This window comes from Pundamilia nyererei, unplaced genomic scaffold (genome assembly GCF_000239375.1).
Source record: "Pundamilia nyererei isolate P.nyererei 1_Seehausen unplaced genomic scaffold, PunNye1.0 scaffold00364, whole genome shotgun sequence".
NCBI lineage: Eukaryota > Metazoa > Chordata > Actinopteri > Cichliformes > Cichlidae > Pundamilia > Pundamilia nyererei.
The window spans coordinates 312,214-323,999 of NW_005187765.1; the positions used below are offsets into that span (position 1 = coordinate 312,214).

Below are 11,786 nucleotides of genomic sequence, written 5' to 3' on the forward strand. Positions count from 1 at the left end.
CTTTCCTTGGCGACCCTTTCTTTCTCTAGTCTTTCCTTTTCCTTGGCGACCCTTTCCTTCTCAAGTCTCTCCCTTTCTAATCTTTCCTTCTCTGCCTTCTCCCGCTCTGTTCTCTCTCTTTCTTTGGCAATGCGTTCCCTCTCAAGCCTTTCCTTTTCAGCCCTCTCGCTTTCCACTCTTTCTTTCTCCTGTTTCTCCCTCTCTGCCTTTTCCCTCTCCACCCTCTCTTTCTCCATTCTTTCCTTTTCTTCTCTAGCTGCCTTTTCTTTAGCAAGCCTCTCCATTTCCAGTCTCTCTTTTTCTGCCTTCTCTTGAGCTAACCTTTCTCTCTCAGCTTTCTCCTTGGCTTCCTTTTCCAGCTTGTCCTTCTCAATCTTTTCCTTTTCTATCTTCTCCTTCTCCAATCTCTCCTTTTCCAACCTCTCTGCTTCCTTTCTCCTCTCTTCACTTTCCCTCTCCTGTCTGAGTTGCTCCTCAGCCACCTCCAGCTCCTTCTTCTTCAGCACCCAGACTGCCTCCCTTGCTTCCTCCTCTTGGGTGAGAAAAGCCCTAATCTCAGCCACTGCGATGCGAGCGATCCTCTTGGCCTCCATCTTCTCATGGATCGTCCTCAACTCGTTCTTCAGAGTCGAACGCAGCATGGCGCCTCGGACGACGTGGTCTGAGGCTTGAGGTGAAAAGTCTTAAGATTACTGTCCACATGCTCACCACTACGACTCATTAGTGTGCTGGCACACAGCAACCAAGGAAATGTTAGAGATGCAGGGGAAGAGATGCAAGTCCGATGTTAGGGTCAATTTAAAAGCCACACAAATGGGGTCGACTGTTTAAGACTTAGGATTATGTTGCTTTTACAAAACATCCACAGAGTTCAATTTATTAGAATCAAGGATTAAATTATCCCTGTGAAGAACTCGTCAGTGTGTACGACATGAGACTCGTGAAAATCAAACTTTATCCGATTTAAATTTGGCTGATTTCACCTTCATGGTCGTTGCTTTCCTACCTCTGGGCAGCTTCCACTACTGCTGGTATTTCCTGTTCTGACCGCTTGTACTTTTTCTCCACTGTCTCAAAACAGCAAAATCTTCAACTTCATCTTGTGGAAGAGAACAAATTAATAGGGACAATTCTGGCGAGGTGTGGTGAGGCTACAGCTCCAGAGAGTGTAGGTGGGTAACATCTTAGAGGCAGAAATAAAAAAACAGTCGATTCGTCACACAGATTCCTAGTTCAGGCGTTTTCCTCTGAATGTTGTTCAGTTTAAAGAGTCGGGACTTTACAGTAAAGTCTGTCTGAATAGTCTTTCTCTGGGAGTTTAATTTCATGGCGCGCAAGTTGAAAAATGAAATAAAAAGTCTTGCTCGTGACGGACTAGCTTTGGGCTCGGACACAATAGACTCTGAGTCAGAATAGCTCTTTTAGTCTCTTGGTTGTAGCCAGAGACCCAGCAGTCATCACCATCTTTGCTCTAGGACATGAAATTTGGGTCAGAGTTGGAGGACTGCGGTGAAATCACAGACAGGAGAGGGCAAGTAGCCACTTGCAGGGATCTCCAGTGATGGAAACCGTCCAGGGGTGCAAGGGAAGATAACCTTGAAGCTGATATCAGCCAAATTTTAAATGACTAAAGGGGCGACCACGATAGGTATAACTGACTGTGAGTCACAGCGGATATTCGAGGCTCCGGTGTTTACTATCCTAGCATGGGTTAACTAATGGTACCCTTTGCTGTCACTGGCAGTTGCTTCAATCACTTACGCCCCTAAAATTCACACTTTCTGCATTCTTTAGTTATAAAATTATACACAGTACAGGACACTCTGGACATGCAGTCGGCAGGTTTTAGTACCTCGAGTCGTGTTCTTCTTCTCAGTAGCCTCTCCTGTAACCTCTACTAATAATACACAGAAGGAAAAACAGCCCATGACACACAGCAGTACCACAAATTCAAGCACAAACCCACACAGAGGGATCACTACCTTCTGGGAGTTTAACCTCAGCATCAGTGGCCTTTAACACCTCATCTTCTATGAGGACAAACAAATCAGAGAGTTTGATAGTGAAGGTCTACTTGCTGATAACAGAAAGCCAAACTAGCACAGCAAGCGGTGCAAACAACAAAAACTTGACAATAAAAGAAAACAGCGGCGATTTCAGGCGTCTCAGAGTGACTTCTGGCACAGAGTCTCTCTTTTGACTCTGGTTATTCTGACTGAAACTAACATTTCTGAGCTTCATGCCTCACTGGTCTGAAATAACTTCAGTGATCTTGTAACACTTCAGTCAAAGCTGAAGATGTATCCACAACTTTTACTCGAGATAAACACTCTCAAACACGTAAAAACATTACTGTATTTAATGGTATTAGTGTATTTCAGAAGCACAAACAGAGCCACTAAAAGTCATGAACGACCTCACTCTGTAACGAAAAGGCAGACAGTTAGAGAGTTAAGGCTGTTATGGGCTCAGTTAGTCACTCAGCATCAAACGGAGTCGTGCAGATACCTTTCCTTTTCCCTCTCTTCTTCACCTCCTTCTGCTCCTCTGCAGGGTTTAAGAAGCAGACACACCTGTCAGGTGAGCGCACGGCAGGCTGTGAGCTCACACAAACACAGTCTCTGTACACTACCTTTCCTCAGCCTGTCTCTCCTCACAGCATGGCCTTTTAACTTCTTATCATCTGAACCGATGCACAGAATAAAAGGAAGGTAAACACAATCAGCTGTGACAAAAACAAATAAACAAATTATGCTCGTGCAGGTTTTTCCTGCACAGACGAAGTTTGTTGAACCTTAGGAGGAATCAGACCGAGATCTTAACAGGTTGTCTCCGAAGGTTCTCAGTCACCCAGGTCATCATCGTAGTCTAAGGAGCTCGGAAAGAAAAGCGTCTGGACTTCTTTAGTTTTGTTGAGATGTTTCATGCGAGAAGCTTCTTCAGCTCTAAGAGCAGCTGGTGGAGAGTCCCAGGATTTAAGCCCTAAAGAAGTCCAGATGCTTTTCTTTCCAAGCTCTTTAGACTATCTGAACAGGTTGTTAATCAGACTTTCAGTCATGCATAAAAGACATTTACAATTCAAGTTTCCATAAATAACAGGACTATTTAAAGACACTGCTGTTAAATGAGACAACAAAAATCGATTCAGGACATCATCCTCATGTTTCGCTCCCTAAAAGCAAATTATAACTGAGGTGAAGATGCTCTTATGCTTTCTTTACAACACCATATAATACGAAGGTTTGAAGTTCAAACACTTACAAGTTTAGATTTTAGAAAAATTCATATAGTAACTGTTTAATCTCTTCACCGTCCACATTTTTTGTTGATAATTGGCGAAGCCTAGATGTACGAGGCCACCGTATAGAAAAGAATTAATGCGTCTTTGATCTGATCTGCACTTTATTACTCATCACAGGTGACCTGCATGCTCTAGGTCAGTGTTTCCCAACCACTGTGCCGTGGCACATAGGTGTCCCGTGAAAAATGATTAGTTGATGATTAGTACTCTCAGTGACCAGCGTGAGTGACAGGCAGAACAATTACATTCTCTTCCACTAGAGGGCAGTACAGCTACTGACCCAGATGAAGGCCCTAGCTTGGGTAGTGGTCAGAAGAAAGCAAAAAAGGTACACTGGGGACAAACTGAGCCAGTTCTAGTGGCGCCTGATCCGTGGGGGGAAACGATCAGTATGCTGTTTGTGACATTTTTGCTCAGTGGTGTACAGTGTGATTTTTCTAATGTGAAATATGTGCCGTGGCTCCAAAAAGTTGGGAAACACTGCTCTAATCGTCTGCAGCTTTGAACACAACAAAGCCCAAAAAGTGATCCAAAGGTCAGAGGTGAGAGGTCAAACATAAGATGTGCACATTAGTGTTTTACAGGCAGAGAAATATAAATGTTGTTAAAATGCACAAAGTGTTAATAAGAAAAGCACACAAGCAGCGGCTGATGACCACCTGATAGCTGACGTTAGGTTAACTGAAGCCAGATTAGGTGACGATATCGGGCTATGTTGAGCCTGCTGTGCAGTGCAGGTATCAGAGGCAGCATCTGACCAATCAGAAACATGGACGTGTCTGCAGAGCGACCGACTCCCCAAACAAAGACAGAAGCAGCGTGTGTGCATCATGTATATTAATAAAGTTTATTTAAAGCCAGGAAGGGCTGTAAGCTGACAGAGTCATTATTATCACAGCTCTCGTGATGACACAGTTACAGCTAAAATGACATTAATAAATGTGAGATATTTTCTCTTGGTGACTTAACCCTTTAAGACCGACCATAGAACCAAGTCCGCCAGAGCTTATATTATATTTTTACATGCTGTGGAGCCATTTTTGGAAGCATTTCAAGTTGCTATACATCAATACAACAATTATAACCCAGATTTTAATAATATGTATGCATTAAGTGCATAGTAATTACATAAATTGCAAAAAAGTGCAATAAACTACAAAAAAATTGAAAATCGTTTTTGTTTTTTTAACATATATTTCTAGTTAGAGAAATTTAAGAGGCTTATCCCTCAAAACTGTAAATACAAAAAAGTTGCACAAACTAGTTTCTCACCACAGGAAATTTATTTTGAGTGTCTTCATAGTTTTATTTTTGAAATACACCAATTTCTATACACTGCAGGAAAAACGAAAATAAATATTATAATGCAAATTTACAAAGAAAACAGCATCAAAATAAACTATTTCCAGCAGTGCAATATGAGTCCTCAGCATCCCAGAAACGACACAGAAAGTCATAAAGTCAAACATAACTTTTAAAAACACCAGTATAGGCTCATGAGGCCCTGATGGTAAAAAACTACATTTCAGCGAAAATGACGTCACTTCTGGTTTCGGGCAGGTCATGGCGGACATGCGATAGTTCGCTCTGACGTCTATTCCAACGTAGGAAGTGTTACGAACAGCTGATCGGATCGGCAAAGCGTGTTTCTGGAATATTATGTTTTTGTTGCTGCAAGTGCTTTTTATGCAGTTTTTGCAAAGCTTTATGTGGAAGGAAACCGTGACCGAGGACGAGCTGATGGCATCAGATGTAAGTACAACTCCTCCGGTTTCATATGCAAAACAAATTATTGTGCTAGCTTACGCGGTTGCAGAGCTACCGGGATTTAAAAATAGTTACGCAAAACAGAGCGTGCCCGCTCCGACCGGCTCTAAAGGGTTAAACCTGTGCAGAGTTTAGAAAGCTGCAATCGTGCTGATGATAAATGGGGAACAAGTAAAGAGAGAAGTCAACACATGTGAGCGGTAAGTGCTCTATTTTAGGATTTCATGCTGAGCTTATAGAACAGTGACCATGTTTTTACACCTAACAATCTTTGGTCCTCTTACGATCCACGCTCTGAGTTCTGAGGGGTCGTGGCAGGACTTTGGTGAGAGGTGGTGATTTCATACTAGCTGATCTCTTATCTCAGCAATAATCTGCTGTGAAGCAGGTGAGGTCAGCAGCACAAGTTACCACAAACAGCAAACCTTCTTTATAACCCTGGAAACTCCCGAGTGACCTCACAAAAGTCCGAGTTATGTTTCTGCGCCACTGGTATGAAATGACTGCAAACTGATCAATACGTAACAACGCAGAAGCACACACCACAAATAAAAACTACTCAAACGACAGATTTCTGATCAGTTTCAGCAACGTCGCCGTAAAGATTTTAAAACTGACCTGAATGAAACCACGTGATGGACGCTCACATCACACCCCTGCTTTTTGTTACCGTGTGCAGAGAAAATAATCACAACAGCTTATGGGCTCACATACATTACGCACAAATGTGTTTGTGCAGTAAGTCCAGCACTTTACGATAAAATAAGTCATAAAAGGCAAACATTTGTGCTGCATACAAAGATGAGAACATAAAGGTGAATAAAGAGGATAAACGCCCTCTGTGACATCAAAGATCGTGTCCTTGAGTTTGTATAAAACTGACCTGTGACGACAGACATTTAAGGATAACTGATTTTATATAACGCTTAGACCAAAAATGTAAACATTAATTAACAAATTAAATGACTAATATGTTGAATATTTCACTGGTAACTGCATCATAAATTATACAGAAATGAATAAAGCTGTTTATAGTTTCAGAAAACGTGACAATGATTACTTTCCCTTTTGAATAAATTTAGTCTGAATTTTTCTATTGAATTATTTTTTGTTTGTTTCCCTTTGACTGGTTGTCAGTGGTGTCTTGTAGTATTTTATTTCTGTATTGTGAATTATTTACTGGCTTGTTTACTTTGTTATCCTGGCACTTTCGACCCTCCGTACGGTACAGCTACAGCACCAAAGCTCTCGCTTTGTTCGCGGTCGGTCGCTTACGTCTTCTGTCTGTTTAAAAATGTTATCATGAATGAGAGCGGAGGTAACAGCTGGGTTAAATTCAAACTCGTTATCGTCCCTAAAAATGAATTTCCTTCAGTTTTCCTCCAGTTGCCACTCGCACCTGCTTTACCGTTTGACCTCTGACCTCGCAGGACATTTTTATCTGATGGAGAAAATCTGTTAATGTCAAACAAACGAATCCCGTAGATCGATCGTTATCTGGAATCCCTTCAGCCTTCAGCTCTTCCTGCTTGTAGTGTTTCGGATTTATTAAATTAAAAGTCGGACCAGTCTGCCCTGTTTGGCCTCCTCCAATCATACTGGGCTGCAGCACATTCCAGTCTGGTCGGGACCAGGCAGCCTCCCTACCGCCTGTGTCTCTGCTTCCTATTGGTTCTGGAGGTCCAGTATGACCCCTTTAACCTCCCCGTCATCCGAGGAGGCTGTCCCGCCCTCCTCCTCCTCCATCATCTCAGAGGCCGCCGCTTCCTCCTCCTCACCTGGCTCTAAGGGCGAGGACACTACGTCATAAAGGAAGGTGAAGAAGCCATAGATCCAATCAGAGCCCTCCTCAGCTAAAATATTAAGAACCTCCTCGAGCGACTCGGCATTCGCACTACCGCTGCCATCTTTGGTCAGGCCTGACGGAAGAGAGAGGAAGAGAAGAAAAGGGACGGGTGGAAGTGCAGAGGGATCAAAGGAGGAAATTATAAAGGAAAAGAAGTGGAAATGATGCGATGGAGGGAGGATAGACGGGGGGAGTAAACTGGAACAAAAAAGTGTGGTAAAATAAATAAATACAGGGTGATGAGACGGGACAAGAGAAAGATAGTGAGTTAAAGATGAATTATAGACAATTAATAAAGATTTTACTTCCTGTCTCAACCACGTCAGATGACCTCTGACACGACGTCCGCTCAATAAAAACGAACAGAGGCGGCCACGTTCCTGCTAAGTCTACTTCAAACACGACATCTATAACACAGCTTCCCATTAAGACTTCATACTGCCAGCGGATGCTATCAACACTCTGTTGTTATTTACAGGAGGTTGCAATACTTGCCTGGCCCTATCAAAACACAGACTCAATACATTTCTTATTTCCGGTCATTTATCACCTGTTCAAACTCTGGATGTTTATTTTTAACAAAGTTTCAAACAATGAGTTGGCAGATTGATCTAAACACTCAGGTTCAAGCTGTTTTTTCTATTCTTAGATCTGTGTGATGTCACAAGGAGGGTTTTACCTGATATGGTCATTTCACACAAGCCCCACCCACATTGCTTAAAGGAAGCAGATACTATGGCTCAGACCAGACATAAGATGAACTGATGGGGTTGCCCACAGCCCAGACAAAGAAGGATTATTCTAAACTGGGAATCATGCAAAGCTGCCGTGGTAGAGTCTGAAAACACCACCTCCTGTTTGCACTCTCGGTTACTGTCTTCAGTTTACTGGCAACAAAACCTAAAAAAGTAAAAGCTCTCGGCCTCATAAATAATAAGATCATCTTTGAAGTGAAAGACAGAGCAGAAAACTGATCTTTGAGATACATAAACAGGTTTCAAATGAAAACTTCCGCTTTTATTGAAGGTAATGACAGTTGTTGAGAAACTCAAAGAAAAGTGTCCAAAAAAAAAAGCTTCAAATCATGGAAACAGAAAACGATGCCTGCAGCAGATCCTACCTGAAGATCAGAGGCGGGCTGTGCTGTGGTTGGTTTAAACACTCGTTTTCAAACTGGAGACAGCTGCGTAATGAAGCCGCTCTAGTAGCCACAAATGTTCACAATCCTGAGGTTTTGTAAAAGCAGCGTAACACTAAGTGCTAAATCTGAACCAGTGAAATAATGAACGGTGTTTAAGGCCCGTCTGAGACCTCAACACACTAAATTTAAGTAGAAGTGAGGGAACATGGTCTGGTTTTCTAGTTCTACTTAGGTATGGAAATATTCAACAGTGTCCCTTCAGCACTCTGATCATTGATGTTCTCTGTTTATTGTGCAGGATTTGTGAAACTCCTTGGCTTTACAGAACGTTTATCCTTCCATCCATTTTCTCCGTATGTTGTTCGAGGTCATGGTGGCAGCGAGCTGAGCCTCCCTTTCCTTGACCTCTCCTCGGACACACCCTTCAGCGGTCCCAAGCCCTCTGAGACACATAATCTCTCCAGTGCGCCCCGTGGTCTCCACCCAGTAAGACTTGAGCGAACCACCCAATCTTAGAAGTGTCCAGCAGCAGCAGCTCGAGCCAGAGCGTCTACCGAACGACCCTCTGTCTCAGAGAAAGGCTGAAGGGCTGCTGTGCCAGCTTTCTGTGGCTTAGGGATTCGTAATAATATGCATATGTAATGTATAACTTAACCATGAAAGAGGAAGTAGAACTATGACAACGTACCAAAAGGCCAATTCTTATAACATCCAGATGTTCAGCTGATGTCTGTTTACTAATTACTTGAAGAAGCTTGACCATGACGTCCTGCTCTCTTGTGGGAAAAGCCTACCTCACTTTCTCTTCATGCTGGAGATCCAACCCTTACTGACTGTCTCATTTTTTCCCAACCAACCAGCCGACAATCAAAACTTTGCGCCGCGTAACTACACCCTGAAACATGACAACACGCCTGCTGTGCCTCACGACCGTTTCAGACCTTCCTCTCTTGATTTATAAATTCATACTTGACAGATTTTAGCAACGACCTGCAGGGACACTGATACAGTAGATCAGGCACTTCTCTGTGCCAGCGATGGACATTTAAACTGTCAGAACCCTGAGCTGCAGCTCATTTTCATTTATTTTTATTGCAGTTCTGCAGTCGTCTTTATATTTGCATGCTTCCCCTGTTTCACAGCACCGTCTGATCTCAGGGTTTTTTCCTCCATTAGCAATGGACTCGTGGCCCACACACTTTCATCTCTGAGCATCTCGTCTGCGTTTGCAGTCACGCTGCTGACTCTGTGTTAAACCTGAGCTTTGTGGCTTCCTGTGATGCTTCAGCTGGTTTTAAGCTCAGTTTATGTTTGACGGGTTAATCTCTGAATCCGAGGCACTGTCACATGTCTGTAAACCACATCAGGCAGGCAGAAAAGCGGGCAGCAAACAGCAAAATTAAAGCAGACTTGCCAAGCAGAACTTTGGCGTCCTCCACGTCAAAGTCTCCGTCTCCATCTGTGTCGTAGGCCGTCAGTTTACCTGGAGGAGGAAGAGGAGATGAAGTTCAACCAACAAATTCTGAAAAACACGAAAATGTTTGTGCATGCAGCTACCAGAGTCAACTGCAACACTTTAAAGTTCTCTGTGTCTCATATTTTCTATGTTCCGCTCGTCTTGGATCGTACTGAATAAAACTTTAAGCCCTTGTTGTAAAGTTTGGTTATTCTAAGAGTCGGATTCAAAACGCCAGAAAAAGAAAGACAGAAAGGAAAAATGCTGGTCTCTGTGCTGACATCACGGTGGCTACATCTGTGTCCATCTATGATTTGCATTCACCAGTTTTGTTAAGATGGTATCAGTTCTCTATTTGGTGCCATTAAACCACAGCAGAGGAAGAAAATGTAATGAGAGGATGTTACTACAAGAGCTCAGATGGTGAAAAAGGACAAAGGAAAATGTAACAAAGTGTGTTTTTGATGTTTTTCATCTCTCTGCAGCATGTTATAAATAATTAGTTCTTTATGGTTTAGCTGCACATTAGTGAATCAGGCCTTCGGTCACAGGGCTGGCTTCAGAGTCACAGCAGTGGTAAATGAAGCTCTGACCATGTGACAGAAACAGACTAAAAGCATCCTCTCTGGGTGCAGCTTCACTGCTGCTCTATCAAATAAAGGCAAAAATAGTCACAAAAATAAAAGCATGCATCAGTCTGTTAAAGTGCACAGAGGAAGTGTCTCTGTTAAAAGAGGAAGGATGTGGTGATGAGGAGAATTCTGTCTGTTATAAGCAGCAGCCCCACCGATCAGACCCCGACTCAAACCACAAATCGAAAGCATTTCAAATGCTGCTGTTTAGTTTTGTGGACCTCTCAGTTAGCCAGACCACCAAAACCTATAAAACAGTAAAATATAAAACAAGCACCTTTAGTCCCATCATATTAAATATTAAAGAGAAGGCAGACATCTCTACAGCTGGCAGCTCAGAGACCAGGCCACAGGCAGGAGCTTACCAGGCGGTAGGCCGATCTCTTAACCTTTTAACTTTCTATTTCATTTTCATAAAACCTGTCCATACTGAGTTAATAAAGGCTCTATTTCCATTCCCTCCTGATGCCCCGTGACAGTAAACGAGGTAGACATGTCTCCTCGCAGGACAAGATAAGATTTGAGCAGAGACACTCAGATCTATGAGAGAAGTGAACGAAACAGAGAGGAAGTCATGCAGGTAACTACGGCTCTGCCAGTTCCTGGATAACAGCTGCTCACCTGGAGTGTTTGCTATGGATGCTGGCTGCCACGTGGTAACCAACAGCATACACGCGCAGGCGGCCTACACTCAGACATGCGGCTGTGTTTACAGCACAAGGAGACACAAGGTGACCACCTCGTTTACCACCACTGAAAGTCACCCGGGAATTCACAGAACCGTAGTTACCAATGCAACTTCCCTTACATTAACTCTCTGTACAATCTGGCAGAGCTCTGCCTCTAATCAAACTCTCTTCATCATCTTGGACACAACTTCACAGCTGCTGTTTGTTCACATTCTGTCGAAGGTTCATTTTAAACTATTTTAAAAGCAGAAACGTGATTCTTCCACCTGCAGCTTGCAGTCACAGTGGGCTCTGATGGAATCAGGGTGTAATACGATGGATGGGGATGTGTAGTTATGGCGGGTTAAATGTTGAGACCGTACCTTGTAAAACTTCAGAAAAGTTCATACGAAACTCCTTAGCTCTGGCTGCGTGCAGAGATAACACAGAGAGAAGAGGAAGAAGAGGAGGGAGGAAGAAGAGGCCACAGGAGGTTAAAGCATTGCAGAGTCACTGTTTAGATCAGCACAGTCATTACAAACAGTTTATGGCTCTGCTTTACAGTGAAACACCTCCAGCAAAGTGACAGGCTTTTATTGTGAAGGGCCGGGGTGTAAACACATGCACCGTTTACACAGCAGATAAAGACTTTATTACACAGATCCTGCTGCACAGAGGAGATATCAGCCTGTAAGGCTCCACCAGTCACTCTGCTTTCAGTTTCCTTCTTGTCCGAGCAGATTGTGAAGTCAGAGACACTTTGCCTCACAGACATTAAACAACCTTTTCTGCTACAATCTTCTCTTATTTACAAAATGCAGTTTGGTTCATTTAGACAGCAGCAGACTTGTTTTTGTCCCCGACCATGTTTTAAACCGGTCTGCCCAGTGAGTCACGTTATCGAACGATGGTTATCAGCATTAGAAAAAACAAACCTTCCAGGACACACACACACACACACACACACACAGACAC

At 43.1% G+C, this 11,786-nt stretch overlaps 1 protein-coding gene across 1 annotated transcript in view; it reads right to left on the reverse strand.

Moving 5' to 3' along the window:
• unm_hu7910 (un-named hu7910) overlaps positions 1 to 11,786 on the reverse strand; it is a 41,348-nt gene that overhangs the window by 18,249 nt on the left and 11,313 nt on the right. The window contains exons 5-6 of the mRNA XM_005752521.1: positions 11,195 to 11,239; positions 9,470 to 9,538 (exon numbers count right to left, since the gene is read on the reverse strand). Coding sequence (XP_005752578.1) covers positions 9,470 to 9,538; positions 11,195 to 11,239 — 114 coding nt within the window. The remainder of the gene's footprint in view (positions 1 to 9,469; positions 9,539 to 11,194; positions 11,240 to 11,786) is intronic.